At 39.9% G+C, this 22,637-nt stretch overlaps 1 protein-coding gene across 2 annotated transcripts in view; it reads right to left on the bottom strand.

Moving 5' to 3' along the window:
• LOC138964416 (calcium-dependent secretion activator 1-like) overlaps window positions 1-22,637 on the bottom strand; it is a 59,849-nt gene that overhangs the window by 7,816 nt on the left and 29,396 nt on the right. For both annotated transcript variants that reach the window (XM_070336369.1, XM_070336370.1), the window contains 18 exons: window positions 22,316-22,382; window positions 21,851-21,959; window positions 21,128-21,322; window positions 19,501-19,637; window positions 18,871-19,058; window positions 18,330-18,431; window positions 18,053-18,116; window positions 16,533-16,656; window positions 11,882-11,988; window positions 7,398-7,554; window positions 6,575-6,716; window positions 6,110-6,265; window positions 5,414-5,564; window positions 4,670-4,744; window positions 4,278-4,361; window positions 3,637-3,744; window positions 2,984-3,088; window positions 2,381-2,467 (listed from right to left, as the gene is read on the bottom strand). In XM_070336369.1, coding sequence (XP_070192470.1) covers window positions 2,381-2,467; window positions 2,984-3,088; window positions 3,637-3,744; window positions 4,278-4,361; window positions 4,670-4,744; window positions 5,414-5,564; window positions 6,110-6,265; window positions 6,575-6,716; window positions 7,398-7,554; window positions 11,882-11,988; window positions 16,533-16,656; window positions 18,053-18,116; window positions 18,330-18,431; window positions 18,871-19,058; window positions 19,501-19,637; window positions 21,128-21,322; window positions 21,851-21,959; window positions 22,316-22,382 — 2,158 coding nt within the window. The remainder of the gene's footprint in view (window positions 1-2,380; window positions 2,468-2,983; window positions 3,089-3,636; window positions 3,745-4,277; window positions 4,362-4,669; window positions 4,745-5,413; window positions 5,565-6,109; window positions 6,266-6,574; window positions 6,717-7,397; window positions 7,555-11,881; window positions 11,989-16,532; window positions 16,657-18,052; window positions 18,117-18,329; window positions 18,432-18,870; window positions 19,059-19,500; window positions 19,638-21,127; window positions 21,323-21,850; window positions 21,960-22,315; window positions 22,383-22,637) is intronic.

Here is a 22,637-nt window from a genome sequence, read left to right as displayed (position 1 = left end):
TTCTGTGCATTATCTCATTGTTAGTTTGTACATCCACTTCAAAGGCCACTTAGGTCCACGTATTAGTCATACTAGTCAATGCTTTGTTCTGTCTATGATTAAACCTTCAAATACCTTATCTTTCTTGTCTTTTGATTCTTCATTCTATGTTTGCCAGCTTAGTTGTTTTGAGTTGAATGAACTGCAATATTTGAACGCTCTCCTATTTTCTTCTTTTCAACCCCATATTAAATTTAAAACTCTGTGCATCAAGCTGGATTGACAAGTCTGACTGACATCTGAAATTAACATCTCGAAGGAACATCAATGTTCATGTTGATACAAACATGTCAAATGCCCCCCCCCCCCCTCCCCCCACCATAAAACAAACAACAACAAACTAAACTGATAGCATGAGCACACTGACAATATTAGCTACAATGTCCTCCAATAATAACACAAGTATAAAACATGTCATACTAATAAATTCCCCGTAAGCAAAGGGTACCTCAGAAGCAGACCATAGCAAATACATTGTATGCAATCCCATGAACATTCCCTGCTACCTGCCAGACACGGCAGTGCTAGAGAAATATTTGAGTATCACAACCGCCAAAAACTGGTTGTGGGGAATATCTGCTTCAAGCACATTGCATTCCGCATGATTCATTACCAGAAATGAGAAGGAAAAAGAGTCAAAAAGAAGGGTAAATAGTTACAAGTTTCAAAATTTAAAAAAAAAATAATAAAGAAAAAGTCAAGATTTTCATTGATTTTCTCAACCTTGGCCAAAAACACATAAGGTACTGAATGATTCACACATGACTAGCAACAGTGCTGTCTACTGCTTCACAATAAATAAAATGTGTCCCTCTTTTCATACCAAATGTGAATACTAGGTTGAGTTCCCCCAGAAAAAATCTCATCTCTGGTAACACTACAAATGGTGACCACCCTAGTGTGTAGCCTGCAAGACTAAACCAAGCGTCCACAGGAGCTGTTTATCTGAAACTGTGGGTATAAAACCAAGGAGAATTATGCGAAGTTTGCAAGTGAAAATGGTGAGCATGAAGGCCATTTGTCCAGGACGAACAGGCAATGGGGTGTACAGCTATGCCCGCTCAATGGGGAAAAGTAAAAACAGGAACAAAAGCAACAAACACCCCCTGACATGGACACTCACTCACTCACACACAGACATGTGCACACACACACTATCATGCACACACACTCAGACACACACTCATAACAAATTAACATTTAGACCCCCTCACAAACATCAATAGTCACGACTAAAAGCTCCTCTTTTAAAACCAAGCCAAAAATAAAAAATAAACCAAAATGTCCTTAAAAAGAATTCCCACGATATATTTCTTAAAACTAAATTTCTCCCACTAAACAAACCTACAAGTTCAGCTTCAATAGCTGCTGCAAGATCAGATGGAAGATCAGCCTGCAATTTGTGAGGTAATGTTAGTGACAGATACCCTGTTTAAAACCTTTGATATGTAGAATAAAAGTCATTCCTTCTTTCTTTCTTTCTTTCTTTATTTGGTGTTTAACGTCGTTTTCAACCATTCAAGGTTATATCGCGACGGGGAAAGGGGGGAGATGGGATAGGGGAAAGGGGGGAGATGGGATAGAGCCACTTGTTAATTGTTTCTTGTTCAGAAAAGCACTAATCAAAAAATTGCTCCAGGGGCTTGCAACGTAGTACAGTATATGACCTTACTGGGAGAATGCAAGTTTCCAGTACAAAGGACTTAACATTTCTTACATACTGCTTGACTAAAATCTTTACAAACATTGACTATATTCTATACAAGAAACACTTAACAAGGGTAAAAGGAGAAACAGAACCGTTAGTCGCCTCTTACGACATGCTGGGTAGCATCGGGTAAATTCTTTCTCGTCCCAACCAATATGGGACTCCCCCTAACCCGCGGGGGGTGTCATTCCTTCTAAATATGCCTCACTGGCCACTACACTCCTGTTACTTCCCCCTTCAGGAAATAGAGACTGCTGGTGTAAACCTTAGGGCTGACACATGAGCACAACTCATTCCAAACCAGCTCTGACACAGAACTGTTATCCACACAAAAAACACCAAGTGACATAATGGAAATTCTGTGAGGTGAAAATAGTGGTACCTGCGATGAAAGGACACCCTCGATACCAACCAAGTGTCCCTACATAGCAGGTGGCCTGTCTTGACCGGTATACTTTGGTGAAGTTAATAGACAAAGGGACAACTGAAGGTGTTCTTTCTTGGTAGGTGTCCATTCATTGGAGGGGCCTCACATTCATTGCAGGTGCCACAGTTCAAGCAGCCAGCAAGCTGAAACATTTCAGCCAGTATGGCAAAGTAACTGAAAATAAAAATGACTGTCTTGGGTCTTACCTGTAGACGGCTGCAGATGGTCTGGTAGGTCTTGCTGTTCAGTGTGTTCTCTGGTACACCTTGCAGCTCAAAGTCAGAAAACACTTTCTGCAAAACACAATGACCATTCACTTATTCACATGTTTGGAAAAACAATTCTAACTACCAACTTGTGGATCAAACTTCAAAGAGAGGTAAGCACTTCATACACAAGACAATAGTAAGTGAGAGTTATGCAGAAACTGTCTCTTGGCATCTTACCTCTTGAGCTGTGAATTTGCCACAGATAGTTCTGCTGAACGATTGTTGTCCTTATCATAGCAAGGGAAAGCCTCAAGCACGGAATCAAAAAGCCCCTGTCTAAAACCTACAGCAAATGGAATTTTTCTCTACATGTACTTGTTTTATTAACCACCATGTCATTACCAACATTTTCACTTCTATCCCTACCCTTCAACCCCACCCCCCTCTCCTCCAATACGAGCAAACCAAAAAATAATTCAATACAAAAAAGCATACTCGTTAAACATGCGAGTACAGTATTCTTTGGTCTTTTAATTTTATACAGGGGTATAGTTTTAAATGCAATTAATACTCCTATGATTCAGGGTCTTTCAAACTTACCCTGGTGATGGTCATGAGACAGGTCAGCTGGTAGGGATGCAGAGACAGGTCCAGTCTGTCCGTCAGCCAATCACAGGTCATCTTCATCTGACCCGTGTACCATTGCTGTCAACACACAGAACAACACACATCAGAACACAAAGAACATATGACCAGTGTACTATTGCTATCAACACACAAAGCAAAACTTCATCAGAACACAAAGAACTTCAGACCCGTTTACCATTGCTGCGAACACACAAAATAAAACATCATCAGAACACAAATAACACCTGACCCGTGTACCATTGCCGTCAACACACAAAACTACACACATCAGAACAAAAAGAAGTTCAGACCTGTGTCCCATTGCTGTCAACACACATCACAAAGCAAGAACAAGAAGAGGGACAAAAGCTGAGAATTTTTAAAATCAAGACAACTAGCTTGCACATTGCAGTTAAAATGGTCCCAGCATGTTTTTTGTTTTCTACCATTTTCTTTTCACACAACATAATTTTAGCCCTGTAAAAAACTATATCATTTCAGACTAGCATGAACAAAGTTTTGGGTAGCACTGTTCGAAACAGATGCCTTTGAATTTGTATGAACAAACAGCATTGCTCCTCAGAGTGTGAAGTTAACACAAAACTGGCCGCTACACAGGCACTTACCTCAAACAGAGAAAGAGTGTAGAGCTCATCTGTGATTTTCTGTCGCAGCTGGTCGACGTTACATCGCATGAAATCAACGTAGGACTTCCCCAGCTCGTTGACCGGTTTCTGAAACAGCCATATCTATGAGAACGGCCTGTAAATGTTAAGGTACCACACACATTGTTCATGCAAAGACTAGTAGTGCTTTTTTCCAACCTGCCAGCAGCAACTCTGACTACCCTTTAATAAAATATAATAACAAAATAAAAAAAGTACACCCACTCTTATTTCAGTTCGCTGCTTTTGTCTTCTGTCATATTCCAAACAGCCTGTTCACCTTGAACATGAAGCAATGACACCGATCGTAACACATTTTAATAACCTTTCATTCAGCAATAAATCAATACCTTTATATAAAAATACACACCATAAGCATTTTAATTCCTACGATGACTGCACATACGGTTGTACATCATTCAGAAATGCTCTCACTCAGCAAACAATTAACAAGAAAACCCAACAGCAAATGTCCGCGTAATAGCAAGGCCTAACCCTGATATGTGTATTCCAATTCCTACTGTACTGATCTGATCATACACGTCAAAAAGTAAACACGAGAGAAAGCATTGGTAGATGGGGGGGGGGGGGGGCGTACTCACTGTGAGGGAAAGAATGGAAGCAAAGAAGGTTCCCTCATCATAGCGTGCCAGCTTGCTCAATACTGACTCCAAGACTGACTGGAACTGGAAATACACAAAATCACTTATCACAACCATATCAACGGATCATGTAAGACGCTGAAGCGTAAAAAGACAGATGAGGAGTCTTTACAGGAGAAGATCATCAGAAGACAGAAATGATTTTCAGCTGAGAGCATAGACCATCAGAAAGAAAGAAAAAAAAACACATTTGAAAAATAAAGGGCAAAAAACAGTCACTTTGATAAAGAGCAAAACAAAATTGCTGTCATTTTCATTCATCTATTTCATTTTTTTTAAAAAACACAACAGGAAACGTGGGATACAGCGCTGAGGTGTAAAACGAGTCTCACCTTTTCTACCAGGCATCTGACCATTTCCATCTGGGCTCTCTCTAAAGACTCATCGATCTTGGTGTGGTACTGGTGCTAAAAAAGAAACACACACACACACACACACACACACACACACACACACACACACACACACACAAATTCAATGACATAGACAAATCAGAGAGTAAAAATTATCAGCTTTAAACGCTGCCCTCCCTGCAAATTTTACATTTCACCAGAAGGGTCATGCAGGCAGCTAGCTCAGCTCATTGGTTCTGCTGTCACATTCTTGAAGTGATCTAAATTAGTTGACACACACACACTAAGTCAAGAAAGCCACTGACAAATCCAAAACACCTCTAATCATGAGGAACTGCCAAAAATACCAACATGGGTATAATGAAAGTGGGAACCAGCGGACGGTTAGGTTGTTTACTTTCTTTTCTTTTCTTTCTTTTCTTTTGACTGTTGGTTTTATATTTACACAGCACACACGACTATCTATTGGCTGGAAATCGTGCGAGCTGTGTCCCCTGGCGATCAAAGGAGAGTAACTTTCCTTGAAAAGTCTGCAAAATCAATTTTTATCATTTTTTTTTTTAGATCAGAGGAGAGTAACTTTCCTTGAAAAGTCTGCAAAATCAATTTTTATCATTTTTGATTAAATATTTTTTTCAAAGGGTCAAAACAAGTTTTAGGATCGGCAGAAAAAAAAAGGGTCTGTCGGGGAAACGGAAACACTGAATTTTTTCTTGGCCTCACCATGTTCTGCCCGTGGTCCAGTGCACAGAGGTGCAGGGCCTTGTTCTTGCAGTCGATGATGACATTCATCATTGTGCAAATCTCCGTGTACGCGATGTAGTCTGAGCTCTTTCCACCCTTACGCAGCCACAGTTCAAAGCTCTTCAGAGTTCTAGAGTATATAAAGGGACATTTTTTGTGACAAATGGTAACAAATAACTCAGGAAAGAGAGAGAGAAAGAGAGATAGAGAGAGAGAGAGATAGAGTAAGAGAGGCGAGATTGAGAAAGAGAGAGAGAGAGAGAGAGAGAGAGAGAGAGAGAGAGAGAGAGAGAGAGAGAGAGAGAGAGAGACGAGATTGAGAGAGAGAGAGAGAGAGAGAGAGAGAGAGAGAGAGAGAGAGAGAGAGAGAGAGAGAGAGAGAGAGAGAGAGAGAGAGAGAGAGAGAGAGAGAGTAGAGGGAGAGAGAGTGAGTGAGGCAAAAGTGATAGAGGGAAATGAACAAACTGTTAAAAACAAAAATGACAGAAACATTATGCAAAGGTGATCATTAACAGTATGACCCCATCAATAACCTGTCCAGCTAATAAGCAGTTGCCAGCACATAAAAAAAATCTAAACCTGTAGACAACTTGGTGATACTGTTGATCAAAAACATACAGCACAGCTGACTGATCACAGGCCGATACAATAACACCCAGCTAATAGCTAGTTTACCTCTTGGCAGCAGCCTCGATCATGTCCGCAGCCATGAGTTTGAGCCTATGGTCCAGGTGGTCAGCAAACACCTCCTCTGGCCAGTGCAGTTCGCGGATGAACGACTGAAGCGCGTCAAGTTTCCACAGCATGTCTTCTGACGTTGCACACCCGTTTCTGGACAGATTTCATCAACAATGTGTTAGATGCATTGTAACCTGACTATTCTTTCATGTGACTTTCATCATGTTTGGAAGTAACAGAGTTCTTAACATCTATGAAAATTCAAACCTCTAGCTACATAAAAATTGAAGAAAACCTGAAGTTTAGTCTAACACTGCTGATTCCCACAACTCTCCTGATTCCTCATGTGAGACAATAATTCAAACTAATCCATCATTACAGTGAGCAAATGATTTATCAAGATGATAAGCAGCTTAAAATTACAAGATACTTTTACTCAGCTGTGGCCTCAATACTACTCACCCCTGCATGTCCCATTTCTCGCGCTCAAATCCTTTGTGTATGGACTGAGCGATGGAAGATTCCATGAGGTCAACGTAGCGCACGACTTGGGGTGCAAACACATCACGCAGCTGCTGGTGAAACCGACCGTTGCACAGGTTCTCTGCAACACAATTCAAACACTACCTCTTGAAAATTTGGTGAGGTGAGTATGCAGCTCAGTCGGAGGAGAACTAGCCTTGTAACCACTTCGTCGCTATTAGCGTGGGTTTGAACTCAGGTAAGCTAGGGATTTTTCTGTATTTCCCAGTATCAATGTTTAGTGCAGACTCCAGGTGGATGGAACTGTACCACCCTCATGTGCCAATGCATTAGCAAGATCAAGATCAGCACTTTTCAGGACGTGGACGGGTAACGTCATCAAATCTAGTTTTTACGTCACGCGTTTGCCAAGATCTGCAGTCTTGGTGGGAGCAAAACAATGTATGCATTTAGAACTTTGGAGAAAAAAGTGAGTCACGGGTGACGCAATATCTACACGTACAAGTACAGGTCTTTGCTAGACGTTCGATCATCTAGAACACTGTATTGACAGAAACCAACGCACATATCAAATATCCCGAGTTTCCAGCAAAATTCTATGGACCTGAAAACACACAGATACCTATCAATATCATGCACATCCTCGAATATGGCACGCAGTATAAGAAGACGAAGTCTGACTAACACATGAAACCCACACGGTCAGTGCGCAGGTAATCGTTAAGAAGCTGGAACAGAGGGAAACTGTCCCAGGTATTTGGCGAAAGAAGAAGTTTGACTAACTCACAAAACCTACACCCACCGTCAGTGCGCAGGTAATCGTTCAGAAGCTGGAACAGAGGGAAACTATCCCAGGTGTCTGGTGGTTGAGCATCCAGGACAGCGTTCATGTCAACTCCAAACAGTGACCAGAAAATCTCAGCGTGTTCCACGAGGAGGTCGCTGAACCACGCAAACGCCTGCAAAACCATTCAACGCAACATCCCTTGGTAAGTAACAAAACTTTCAAACAGGATATCCTATATCAAATTTATGATTTTACAGTCACAATACAGCCTATGTGGAATAATACCTATGAGTTTGAAAAAAAGACATGAATTTAGTTGACTTGGTAACTTCTTTCTATACTTCTTACCATTATCTTATCACATTTCAGAGCTTATTTATATAACAGGATTAACTTTTTCCTTACTATTTTTCTGTTCAATTTTCAGGAAACCGAAAGTAGATAAAGGTACAAGGAAAGTCTACAGCTATGATGACCTTAATACAATATGTTTTCCATCTCCAATAATTGTGTTTTCACTTATCCGTTATTTCTTTTCTTGCTCATCAAAATTCCTTTTGAGCTATTATTCAAAGATTGAAAACTTTTACTACTGCTACTGAAACAATGTTTCCTTATTGGCAAATTTGGATAAGTCAGCAGAGATAAAGAAAGTAGAACCGTAAATATTTTTAAAAAAAACATCACTACTCGGTAAACTCACAAACATTAAGTGCACGCTAGAGGTCTTGGTAAAGTGATAACATTTTGTCACACTTAAAATTCAGTTAAACAGAAGAAAAAAGTACTCAAAGTTCTCAACTGCAACAAATGATGCCAAACAAAAATTATGTTTTGTTGAAAAAACTCAATTTTGTAGGGGACATTCAAGGAAAAGGAGGGATGAAAGTTATTTTCTGCCATGAAATCAGAAGAATGAACAATTTTCTTTCAAACATAAACAAAACAAAACAAAACATATCAAGTACATGAAATGAAATACATCCCGCAGGCATACTAGGTCTTTATTAAATGCTTGACGAATGTTTGTCTTTTACTCACATTGTCGTTAACTAGCAAAAACAATACAAATCAACCAATTGCTCTGCATTGCACAGTGATCAAATCGTCCAAGAGGCATCAATAAACAAAATCCGGAAATAATTCTGTCGCATTTTCATGAGTTGTGGAAGAGTTGTTTTTCCTTGGAAACACTGAGGCAAGTTTAAGTTGTGATATTGTAGGCCAATGACTAGCGAGCAGCGTGTGACTCCACATGTGGTTGGCAATCTGAGCACCGAGGGACATGATCGGCCATCGGCCATGACAATAGTCAGCTTCGGTTTGTGTAGTACAGTGGAACCCCCCTTTTAAGACCTAAAAAAACCTGAGAAAATCAGGTCTTAAAAAGGAGCGAGTCTTAAAATGGAGATGAATTTACAGACAGTGTGAACAGAGAAGCTGAAAAAGCAAGGTCTTAAAAAGGAGGAAGTCGTAAATGAGGGGGTCTTACAAGGGGGGATCATCCACTGTACTTCCAAACAAAATGACTGTTCTTTTGGGCAGACAGTGCACAAAGCACAGATCGGAGTTAATTCTCATCACCTGCTCACTGGGATGTCATTTGCATGATTTCACAGGCACAGATCATCGTTGACCACGTACGGAGACATGCCCCTTGCTAGAAATTGGCCTACAATGCCACGTGCAGTTTGCCTCAGTTGTTCCAAGGAAGAGCAACCCATAAAAACACGACAGAGTTATTTCTAAACATCGTCTTTTAAGAAGAAGAAGAAGAAGATTTAGAAAGACAAAAATAAAAAAAAGATGTATGAACAAATCTTATAAACATAGACAACTGAGAAATATCTGAAGTGACAGTTCTGTTCAGGTATGACAACAACACATATCACAATCTGCCAAACATATTGAAGATGAATCGGCAATAATAATTACTTCTATCTCCTTTAGCGAGTGCATGTGTGTGTGTCACTATGTGTATAAGGAGGGTGTATAGAACATCACAGATATTCTTTCTCTTATGAAAAAAGTTTCAATTCCACTAACAATGTCATTGATTAGCAAAGGAATGAAACAAGAAATGATACTGCATTTTCAAATGACAAAACAGTTGTCCTATATATGTTCTTTAATGTGCAACACAGTCCTTGTTCATAATCTATAAGTAAGACACTAACATAACATAAAGATGTCTAGGTAATGTAAGGGTACAGAAATAAACAAAACTCAAATCAATCGTGTGTGTTTCAGTGTGCTGCTGTGATTTGACAGAATCATAGTCCTATAACTGTAACTGTAAGTCAATCCATGCAAAGCTGACTGTGCTACCATCAAATAAAATTATGAGAAGAAAAACTCAAGAACGTTAGTTATCACCAAAAGATGACTGAAAAAAGAAATCATGCTCGCTTACAAAAAAGGTTTTATAAAGTGAACATTTCTAACTCTAACAGTTTATAGGTAAAAAGTGTGCTTACATTCTGATGAAAGTCATTGTAAAAAAACAAACAATTGAGAGTATTATTGTGTTGAACAAATAAATCACGTAATTATTTCAAGAAACATGTTGTAAAAAAAAGACTGAATCTGAGCAGTGCTGAAAGTATCCCAAATAAAGTACACAATATACTAAAGGAAAAAAAAGATATACAAAATCTGATCAAACTTGATAATGGAAAACTTCCAAGCATCAGGTAAGGAAAATGCATGAGACTATCTTTCTGGTGGAACTAATTTTGAAGCGAACTAATTCCACTTTTGGTTCTACTGCAACAAAGTCGCAGAGTAAAACCTCAGAGAAAATAGTGCAAACAATTGAATTAGCACTAATACCAACAAAAACAATAAGAACCCCAACAATATGGGTCACAAAAGAACTTCTGAACAAAAATTCTGTTTCATTTGCTCCCAAACTATCAATCTACTTAAAGCCTACGAATCTGAGCCCAAATCAGTGATCTGCCCAAAGCTGGCTTTAAACAAAAATCATCTATTCACATCCTCAGATCAGCAGCTAGAAGTTACATTAAACTAATAACATCATATAAGCAAACCCCGACACACTAAACACATCATACAAGACAAACCCACGTTACTCTGCTGAATATTTACTCCTTATAATTTTAAACACAGAATATCCAAGGAATGGGCTGTTTAGCCCCAAAGCCGCACCGTTGTTGGTGGGCACTAAAACTAAACAAAAATCCAGAAAGCAAGGTAAAAAAACAACAGTGCCAAAAACTAGAGGAAGACATGGAGAAAAAAAAAAGATGGGGCGTGGTGGTGGTATGTGCGAGAGCAGGGGGATGAGGGTGGGGGGAATGAGGTGACGAGCAAGACAGGGGGGACTCACCGATTGAAACTCCTAGCAGGGAGGAAAAGCACAACAGCCCGTTAATCAAGACATATCATGCAAGAAAAGTAGTCAGCACAGAACACGAAAAAGAAGTACACGTACATGTACACCACTCACGCCAACACACCGACGTACGTACGTACACATACACACATGACACACCGACGCCATCATGAACAGAGAACCGTACAAGATGCAAGGTAAGGAAGGGTCTCGCTAAAGAACGTTGTCACTGTCGAATGCATAAAAAGTCACATCACCGAAGGAACAGACATAAAAAAAGAACAGAACAAAACGGCACATAATCCAGACACCTGTCACAATACTGCATTGACAATAAAGACAGCTTAGCGTTTTCTTGGTGAAAATAAAGCGCCCCATCCAAAATAAAAGCGTAGCAGAAGCTGACTTTATTGTATGTCACAGAAGGAGGGGCGGTGGGGCAGTTCAAACAAAAAAAGTTGCAGCAACAGAAAAACATTTCAGCTTGTACATACATGTGGGCCAGATTGACTAATTGTGAGTACACACTGTTTTCACAGGGCTGGCAGTGGGTACACTTGCTCGAGTGTTACACTTGCAGTACAACATTGTTCACACAGTATAATCACAAACATAGACATGGATTCAGCTTCTACTCTCACTTCAAAATGTAACCTGTTATGAACCCCTAACTCAAGCTAAATGTGCAATGTGCACCTTAAAAAAAGCCACTTCTGCTTCTAGATAAATAAAAAAAATTCTGTCTGCATTACTTTAAAACTTTTACACCTTTAATATCTTATGGCACAACAGCATGATATTTCCCTTTCAGAAAAAAAAATTAACTGAGATTTTGTTGATTGTTGCGGTCACACAAGATTACCCACAAAAACAAAACAGATCTAAATTACCAGATTGTAGTATGATTCTAATCATTTCTTAAACAACAGTACAATTCTAAAACATCTGTTACCAATATCAACAAACAACATCATGACATTTATTCTCTCCACTCCTATACGCTGATAAACTGACTCTCACCACAGAAAATGAGGGGAGGGAATAACAAGGGGAGGCAATGATCCGACAGAACAGAGAAGAAGACAGTTGCAGTGGAGGGTAACTGATGATTACAGAGAAGGAGGAAAAATCTTGCACTCACTTCTGCGTGGTGTTCTTCGTTCTGCTGCAGAACTTCAATACAAAGTTCTGCCAGATGCATGATATCTTCCAATTTCTTCTTTGGTGACACATCATCACCAAGCGCGTCTGTTAGGATCAAGAACAGCAACTCATGATCAGCTAAATTAGAACAAAAGCTGTTTCCCTTTGCTCTTTAAGCAATGCTAGTTCCCATTTTCTGGTTTGTTGGTATAATATGGTGTTGGAAGCACATTACAGAGGCATTTGTTTGAAAACACACACACACGCACGAACACACACACATACAAACTGAGACTTCCTATTCGAATAAAAAGAAAGACAAAAGTTTCGAACTGTCCTAGATCAAGTTATGCATTCCACATATGTTTGTTATATTAACTGCAGATACACACAAATTCAAACACACACACACACACACACACACACACACACACAAACACACACACACAAACATTATGAAACCATATCTGATTTAAAACAAGATTTGTTGATACCAAACTCTCCATAAATCTAAATAAACTTTGAACACAAGTCAGAATTGGGAACCCCTGTTTTGCACTTGAAGTATTCTCAAAGAAACTTGGTGTATTTTCAGAAAAATTAGCGTACTCCACACAGCATTTCAACATCCACGATTGAAACATGCTTTACGCGCGTCCATCATACTGTTAATTAAGTTTACCAATACATTTAAAACAAAAGCTTCTTTTAATTTTTACTGACAGAAACTGTAATCATGTGTCAAAATACCGGATCACCTTCGGGATGCGCTTGTGAAGACAAGTTGTCAACGAATTTTTCTCGTCCTATTTTTTTTTCACTGACCGTACTGATCGTATTCTAGACAATCATGCGTACAAAATACGGCGAAATCGTATGGGTTCCCAGGTCTGACAAGTCCTTCAGTTTAAACAGGTTCACATTATGGATTTTGTAGAACACTGGACATGAGGTTAGCGAGAGGAGTATAATTACTATCCACAGTTCAAACAAGTAGCAAATAGGAAGCCTAAGCTCAATCTAATACAAAAGTTGACAGTACATGTAGAAAGGTTGTAACAGCACCATGTTTTATGTGTTTAAAAAAAAAGTCTGTTCACTTTATCTGTGTGTTTCAAACTCAACTACAGATGATTTAACATTCTTTAATTTCAGCAGGTAAAGGAAGTCTGAATTTCATGCACATACTGAAAAAAACAAGAAACCAAAAACATTCAGCAAAACAAATGTTGCAGACGTCAACCTTTTTTTGTGATAAAATGGCAGAAGCAATCATTCATGTCTGTACAAACACCAACTCTCCTATAACATAGAAGAGGTCACAACAAAACTAAAATCCCCATCAAATAATCTAACCATCGGGAAGAAAAAAAGAAAACAAACTAACAAATAAACAAACACATTCACATTTCAAGGGAAATATGAGGATTCCGTTTCAACTGTCCAAGCAAAATTTGGAAAGGAATATGTAACATAACACAAACATAAGGAACAAACTACAAGGAAAAGAACATAAGATTCAAAAGAAATCTTCTCCTTTAAGACTGTGAGACAAACACAACAGCCACAAACAGAACAAGTCGCGTGAAGCGATATAAAAACATTTAGTCAAGCTGTCAGCATTTAAAGTAACAGATAAAGACAATAAACAGTCATCGCCGAGACTATATTAAGATACCGTATTTTACTCAATCTTGCCCTTGTGGCTTATTGAAGGGAAGCGCCCTATGTGTTGTTAAAATAGAAATCCCTGGCCAAGTTTCTTCTCAGACATCAAAGAGACCGCCTGAGTACCAGTCAAACAACTTATGATAATACATGGTTCAGCTACTACCTTACTACCCTGGCCAAGTTTCCTCTCAAGACATCAAAGAGACCACCCCATAGGTTAAACTCCGTCACTGACCCCAGTAACACCGGTGCACAGAAAGTTTCCTCTCTCAGATATGAAAGGGGAACCACCTCTCATAGCTAAAACTGGGTCATTGACCCCGGGGAAGAAGGTCAGTGTCTGCAAACAAGGCCACCCAGCTATCACAATGGACATGCCTTTGATCTCACCGCACACACAGAGCACAAATATTTCCCCTCTGTTTTCTTCCTTTGATGTGCGGCTAAAAGACCGGAGGCGCCTAATGTGATGTTTTTTTCTCAATTTTACCTCAAAAGTGGGGGTTGCGCCCGCCTTATAGTCCCGAAAGTACGGTCTCGACTAACCACACCCAAAAATAGAGACGGGTCACGCTCGTCTCCGGGTAGCGTGCAAACGCAGTACTTATTTAACCTATTTTCTGTCATTCTGAGCACATTTTTAGAGTAAACATGACATATGTATATATTTTTGAATTTAGGAGAAATTGAGGAATACGATGCAATCATTTTTAAATCTGTTTGTGAAAATTCGATTTTAATGACAACTTTAATGAGCAAACTAGTTTTTAAGCTTCTGAGCTGAAATGCAATACCATAGTCCGGGCTTCGTCGAAGATTACTTCACCAAAATTTCAACCAATTTGGTTGAAAAATGAGGGCGTGACAGTGCTGCCTCAACTTTCACAAAAGACGGATATGACGTCATCAAGGACATTAATAGAAAAAATGAAAAAAACCACCTGGGGATATTATACCCACGAACTCTCATGTGAAATTTCATGAAGATTGGTCCAGTAGTTTTCTTTGAATCGCTCTACACACACACACACACACACACACACACACACACACACACACACACACACACACACATACACCACGACCCTCGTCTCGATTCCCCCCGTCTATGTTAAAACATTTAGTCAAAACTTGACCAAATGTAAAAACGAAGGAAACAACACATCCTCTTTGACAAGTTAAATCATAACAAGGGTGACACACTAAACACTCAACCAACTAAGCAGTCTTTCAGAACTGTAAAAAATATCCTGAAGTTTTAGCAAGATCAAAACAGAAATCAAGAATAAAACTTGTTGCACCTTGACATTGGTCGACTGGGCAAAATCGATAAAGCAAAGCTGGAAGATTTTGGTCTGCAGTGAGCATGAACTCAGAATTTGAAAGAGACAACAAAAGAAAGGAGTAACACTGAAAATGCAATAACACAAAATAGAACTTTAAAAAAGTGATAGGTCTTCACAAAGGGGATGACACTTTTTTTCTACCGTCAACTACGTTCCACTGGGATAAAATATACCTACCGCCTCCTCCTTTTACGTTGAAGTTGGTGGGACAAAAAACAATGCACACCATTTGTATTACTTCTAAAGCTAACATCTTGCTTAAAACAACTACTGGTAACTGGTATGTAAACATTTGAGAGATCTACACACCAATGCTATAAAAAAAAAAATGCACATGAACATGCAAAGTGTACAAGCAGCATCTTTCTAAAAAAAATTCTTTCAAAAAATATGTTCCTTTCTTTGATAAACATGAAAGATCATTTGATGTCACACAGTCTTTGTTCTCTAAAAATACTCAGTTATGCACACAGACACACCTGAGCACACACACACACACACACACATAACCGCATATGATAAGTTATATTTGTTTACAAATTAGAAACAAAATGTGTGCAATAAAATAATCCCACTGAGAATAAAAAAAACTCAAAACAAATAGTAATTACAGAATAAAAAAGACCAGAAGAAAAATAAAAAGGCAAATACAGAAGATTAAAATCTGAATCTGTGAAGAAAATGTGTGCACAAATTGAAATAAGAAAATAAAATCATGAAGATAATGTTCCAGTAAATATGAGAGGACACGACTCAAACTCTACATTCTCCAAAACACATACGTCTGAACTTAAATCTGAATACGAATAAACTGCAAAACACATAAAGTGTGTATATATATATGTGACTAAAATCAACCTACAACTGAAAACAAAAATCTAAAAATACACATGAAACAGAAAAGACGACCTTCTCTGGATTCAATCAAACAAAGGCGGTGTTAACATGAAGATCAAAAAGTGAACACTTGGCTACAAACAGCCAAAAACATAACTGAGTGTGTTACTGCACTGAAACTAAACACACACGGCAACTGTCACAGTAAAATGGCGTGTCACCTTTCTTGCGTCCTGAAGCGCGTTGCAGCCAAGGAAAAACACACATTTGTCACTAAAATCTAGTCATCATTTTTCATTTTATCCGGTCCTACCAATGCACACTTAAATAGGTCGACATTCTTCCAGAGAAAAAGATGATAGGTTTTTGCTGTAGACCTTTCAACGTTTTCGTACATGTGATGATTTGTGATAAATGTTCTCCGTAATTTTCCAAAATCGATAAATTAGGCTAAGATATGCTATGCTATGCCATATTATCATGCAATTGTCATACAAAGTTCATATTCACTCCTCCTTTTCCACTTTCTGGCGTCTTTTCTTTTTAGAATACCTTATTCAGGGTCAATTCAGAGCTACCCACACACACAGGTTAGTGATCAGAAGCATCTCATTCATCTCGGATAACCTGAAGAAAATGGAAGCCATCCCAACCTCACCATGCCCAAACAGAAGCCTGAGTTCATGATTTAACCCTGCATTAGTGTGATATTAGAAAATGCAAAAACCTTTCAATAAATGGTTTTTCTGTTTAAAGGCAAAAACACTTTAGATGCTAAACGGAGGGAATACTGACCTTCGATTTTGGCGTACTCGGAGATTCTGGTGTAATTGACGAGAGCAGCATTCTCCAGGCATTTCTTGATGACTTGCCGTACCTCCTCTGGGGGAACAGGCGTCACAATGTCTTTCATCAACACCTGCAATGGAAACGTTTTGATACCGCTGACAATGACTATAAACTAATTACAGTGGAACCCCCTTTTAAGACACCCCACCCCCACCCTCTCCCCCCTCCACAATTTAAGACTTCTTCCTTATTAAGACCCTCCTTTCTCATATGTTCTGTAAATAGCCTCTGTAAGTTTACCCCCATTTTAAGACTCCCTCCTTTCTCATATGTTCTGTAAATAGCCTCTGTAAGTTTACCCCCATTTTAAGACTCCCTCCTTTTTAAGACCCTCCTTTCTCATATGTTCTGTAAATAGCCTCTGTAAGTTAACCCCCATTTTAAGACTCCCTCCTTTTTAAGACCCTCCTTTCTGGGTGGACTGGGTGGCCGAGTGGTAACGCACTTGCGCTCGGAAGCGAGAGGTTGCGAGTTCGACCCTGGGTCAGGGTGTTAGCAATTTTCTCCCCCCTTTCCTAACCTAGGTGGTGGGTTCAAGTGCTAGTCTTTCGGATGAGACGAAAAACTGAGGTCCCTTCAAGTACACTACATTGGGGTGTGCACGTTAAAGATCCCACGATTGACAAAAGGGTCTTTCCTGGCAAAATTGTATAGGCATAGATAAAAATGTCCACCAAAATACCCGTGTGACTTGGAATAATAGGCCGCAAAAAGTAGGATATGCGCTGAAATGGCTGCGATCTGCTGGCCGATGTGAATGCGTGATGTATTGTGTAAAAAAATTCCATCTCACACGGCATAAATAAATCCCTGCGCCTTGAATATGTGCGCGATATAAATTGCATAAAAATAAAAAATAAATTAAAAATAAAATCCCTGCGCTTAGAACTGTACCCACGGAATACGAGCGATATAAGCCTCATATTGATTGATTGATTCTCATATGTTGTGTAAATAACCTCTGTAAATGTACCCCCATTTTAAGACTCCCTCCCTTTGAAGACCTCATTTTCTCAGATTTTTGAAGGTCATAAAAGAGGGGTTCCACTGTATGTTGAATTTTTGACTAATTTCTAAAGGGGCTTATTTGTTCAAATCAACAGAAGAAATTTGTGGTTTCTGTGGACTGCCCTGTTTTCACAGAAAGAACAAGAAGAAGATTTGAGTTTTCAGTGTATTGCCCATTCGTGCACAGTTTTCTGGAAGACCTTGTGAGGTCCAAGTGCTATTATAATGGGAGTTATTTTTCTTTTACTCCTTCTCATATTTGGAATATTTTCTTACTTTTGCCCTAACTTATAAACAACTTACTCCATTCTGCTTTTATCTAATGTCAAAGAGAATTTATTCAGTCAAATCAACACAACAAATGTGTTGTTTTTGTGGGCTTTGCTCTCTTCCACGGGGATAAAAACAGGAAGACAGAGATGTCAAAACAATATCAGTCCATGAACATATTCACTTACCCGTTCCAACAGGGACAGAGTTGCTTTCAGGGCTCCCTCTGGTCGACCAAATGGAAAACAGTACCTGAAAGTGTAATGCATGAAGGTATAGAATCAACATGAATTCAAGTTATTAATATAAAGAAGAACAAAAAGTACCTCCCCCCCCCCCATTTTTTGAGTGCATCATTGCCTGGTTAGCTTGCAAATAGCAAAGGTGATGTTTTTCAATTTTTAAGAAGAAATAGAGAATAAGTGCCTGTTTGTCTGTCTGTCTCTCTCTTCAAGCACCCCTCACCTAAAGTGTGTGATCTGGTTCTCCAGCAGAATTCTCAAGCGTTCCTTGATCTCATCAAACTTGACACGTTCTGCTTGCAGCACTGTGCCAATGCCATCGGGTCTGAAAACAGATGTCAATAAAACTCTCTGAATAAGCTGATAAAGGACAGGAGAACTCAGAAAAAAACAGGGAAACTTATCATCCTAAGAAGGAATAACCCATTCAGAAAAATAATAATCTGTCGGATTTGTACGGATTGTGAAAGTCGACCACGTGTGCAGACACGCTGCTTCCTAGTGATTGGCATAATTATGTATAATACCACGTAGAATTGATTGCCTCAGTGTTTCCAAGAGTAACAACTCTTTCACATCCCAAACAAACCCCAGAGTCTTCTTCTTCTCCTTCTCGTTCGCTTGTTTTAGACTTCCATACCCGTGGCACCTCAAAGTAATTTCCAGAATTCTTCAATTTGAAATAAGTTTTGCGAACTGTTGATGACGCCAAACAACTAAACAGCCAAACACCTAACCCACCCCCCCCCCCCCCCCCTCCATACCTGTTGCCATGGACGTGAGAAGCACAGAAGGCGAAGCTGTAGTGGATGAGGGTGGGGTCGATGAGGATGCCTTTCTCCGCCCTCTCCAACAGGTCGTTCAGGTAGCACAGGTGTCGATGGCAGCCACGCACACCGTAACGAGCGCAATACTCATCGAGCACAAACACCTGCCCTGGACTGAACCAGCCCTGTGTGCAGCATACAGATGATGTACGTAAGTATGATGGATACACAGAAACCCCCCCAAAGACCCTCCATTTTATCACTATCTCACAAAACAAGAGGTTCACAATACTGATTGGCAGTATCCTGTTTTAGCCCCATATGAGTTTCACCATCACACTGAATGATTTCAAAATTATCATCCTTCTTTCAATCTGTAACGTCACTTCCAGAGGGCTATGTCAGTGCGACTTTATTTCAATGCAAAAATCTGACAGTAGCATTATAGTCACAACACCAGAAAAAGCTTGAAAGCACAAGCGCTCTTCAAAACCTGGAGCAAACACATTTTCCTCTCACAGATCAAAGTTATTTCTACCCCCAAAACATTACTCTAAAAGGAAGTAAAGCAAAAAGCAGGAAGTTAAGACATAAATTGGAGAAAAAAATCAGCTTGAAGGTGCCTACCAAGCAGGTGTAAGCATCACCCAGGCGGTAGTCTAGGGTTAGTGTCTGCAGTATCTTGAAGAGGCTGGAGTGGTCAAAGTTACAGGGGTTGGCCATAACAAACTCGTCCAGTCCATGCTTGCGGGCCCGGTCAGCATCTGTCCGACACATGCACATGCACCTCAACCCCATGCTGTTAACTGCTTAATAAGCAAAGTCTGGTGAGCGCGCTCACAAACACACAGACCGACCAACCAACCGTCAGACAGACAAGACAGACAGACAGACACACACACTCTGGTTCTTTCAAGGGTTAATCAAAGCTTGCTCATTAAAACTGTCTGAAAAACTTTGCTAATTAACTGCTGATTGCCAATCAAGAGTCATCACACAAGAAAATATATACAGAATCTCCGCTCTCTCACTTTCATACTATCAATATATCTGCCTGGCACAGTAAGCTGACTGAGGCACACATCAATCCAAATGCTGTCTGTTGTGTATGTTGACTGTGGATGCTTTACCACTTCTTACATGCCTGACATGCTCATTCATCCTCTGCACGCAATCAACCACATCTATATGTACAATAGACGATGTTCAAAAATAATTCTTTCAGATTTTTGTTGACTGTGGAAGAGCTGAGTTCCTTTCAAACAGTGAGTCAAACAATAATCGTTTGAATTACTGGGCAACTCTTCCAGACTAAGGCAATCATGGTGTCGATGAGCTCTGATGTGCAATTTTTGCAGTGTCCTCTTGATATGACGTTCTTTACTTAAAAGGATAAGAATAAGATTTCATATAGTCCTGTGAGGTTACCCTCATGGAAATTCAGGTGGCTTTCTCACGGGGGAAAGCAAGCTGCCATACAAAATGTCGCTACCAAAAGCATCACCAGAGTTCACTATTAGCTGTGAAGCCAGGATTGCTTCAGTCCACATGTCAGCAGCGATTGCTGGACTCACTGTTTCAAAGAGGAGCAACTCATCCAATAAATCCCTGACAAGAGTTATTTCCTGAATTTGACTATCATTCCTCCCAAAAGGTAATCATTAAATCGTAAAATAGAAGCTGTTCTAAAGAAGGGTTTTAATCCCTGCCCGAAGCAGGGCAAGATGCCCCCTTTTTATGTTGGCACTCAGAGATTCCAAATCCTCCGGCTCGACACATTTGAGGGCCGCCAACGAATCGAACCCCTCTTTGACGAGGATGCTGATCACCGCTGAAGGAAGGTTTGACTCCTTACACCATTCTTCTATGTCGGACATGATCTCACAAATAATGTTCACTTGCTGACGCGCGCACTTCAATGCTGCTGCTGCTGCTGCTGCTTTGCCGCTAATGCAAGAGCGTATATCCTCTGGCACTCACTTGCCAGAACGTTTGGCGCCAAAACCTCCACTACAACACCCTCCCCCTCCCTCCTTACTTCTAGGTCCCGCCCACATCCGCTATCTCCATTCCTTCCCCCTCCCTCTCCATCCTTGTCCAGTCCTAAATACCATCGCATCACCTTCAGTTTAAAAACAATTTATCGTTCCTCTAAACTGACACTTAAATCGTAAAATAGAAGCTGTTCTGCTAGTAAGTATCGCCAGCCAAACAACCTCACAGCACTGCGGTCATTCTTTCCTAAGGCACCCACCTCCCTGCATGCGAGAGATCTGCGTGTTGCTGATCTTGTTCGTTTGCTGGATGGGTGGGGTGGGTTTGTGGGTTTGTCCCGTGGCCCGATACGTGGCCTGCACCCATAGCGTTCGCTCCGACTCATCCTCCGTGGCAAAGGTCAGGCAGTCGCCCTCTTTCACCAGGTTGAAGAAGAACTTTCCCCCTTCGTACTCTGTGGGCAAAACGTCAATCACGTTAAAATCATTACAATGGCAAAACGTCAATGATGTTAAAATCATTACAATGCCAAAACATCGATCATGTTCAAATCATTACAATGCCAAAACGACAATGATGTTAAAATCATTACAATGCCATATCTATTCTAAGTCCTCCACAAATGTTAAAGCAAGTAGTGTCAACATTTAATCGTCTCCCTTTTGCAGCCGTACTTTGTGTTTTTTCCAGGTAAATAAAAGAGAATAAAGTTGAATCTCTGTTTCAAATCCCCCATGTGAAGACTCCCCCTATACCATGACCTGATTTTCTCGGACATTCTCTTCATAGTGTCAGTAAATGTATCTCCTCTTTGGAAGTCCCTTTTCATCGTCACAAAAAAAATTAATGGGTAAAAAACGTTATCCGGGTGTTGCATTTGATACAGTTTTAAGTCATCACTTACAAATCCCAATAGTGGCATACATTTATCATCCCAAAATAAGGAACCCGGAAAGTTACTCAGAACTACTAGCCATCGCACCTTGCCTAGGCTCGTAATAGTCCACTGTAAAACCTTCCAGCTGCATCATTTCTGTGGGGTCTGGTTTCTTTTCCCGATAGGAGCACATGGCAAACGTGTATTGGGACACCTGCAACAGAACAGATAACACTTATAATGCTGCATATCTTCCAAAATGTACGGTGATAACGACAATGCTAAGAAATCATGATCTGCTAACAGTAACACCGACAGCCATTAGTTCTAAACCAAGCCTTTAAAAGCAAGTCAATGGCTTCCAAAGAACAAGTTACACCACTACACACACGAACGCACACGCAAACACACGCTGTTGTACTCACTGATACGGTCAGGGAAACACACAAAAAGATGGCAACTTGGCTACATTCAGTATTGAAAGTAAGAACAAGCAATATGCTGCCAATAAATAAAACTAATGGACACAGTAGATGGTACTGTTACACGTATCACATAAAAACACAGTACCTGGACCAGCACAAAGTATCTCTTCTTCCATTTCTTCCACACTGACTTTCCTTCTGCGTACAAGTATCTGCAGACAGACAGTCAATCAATCAATCAATCAATCAATCAATCAATCAATCAATCAATCAATCAATCAATATGAGGCTTATATCGCGCGTATTCCGTGGGTACAGTTCTAAGCGCAGGGATTAATTTTTTAAAATTTTTTAATTTTTATTTTATGCAATTTATATCGCGCACATATTCAAGGCGCAGGGATTTATTTATGCCGTGTGAGATGGAATTTTTTTATACAATACATCACGCATTCACATCGGCCAGC

The sequence above is a fragment of the Littorina saxatilis genome, linkage group LG4 (assembly GCF_037325665.1).
Source record: "Littorina saxatilis isolate snail1 linkage group LG4, US_GU_Lsax_2.0, whole genome shotgun sequence".
Taxonomy (NCBI): domain Eukaryota; kingdom Metazoa; phylum Mollusca; class Gastropoda; order Littorinimorpha; family Littorinidae; genus Littorina; species Littorina saxatilis.
Note: the sequence above shows the minus strand (reverse complement) of the source record. Positions and strands in the feature narration are given on the sequence as shown.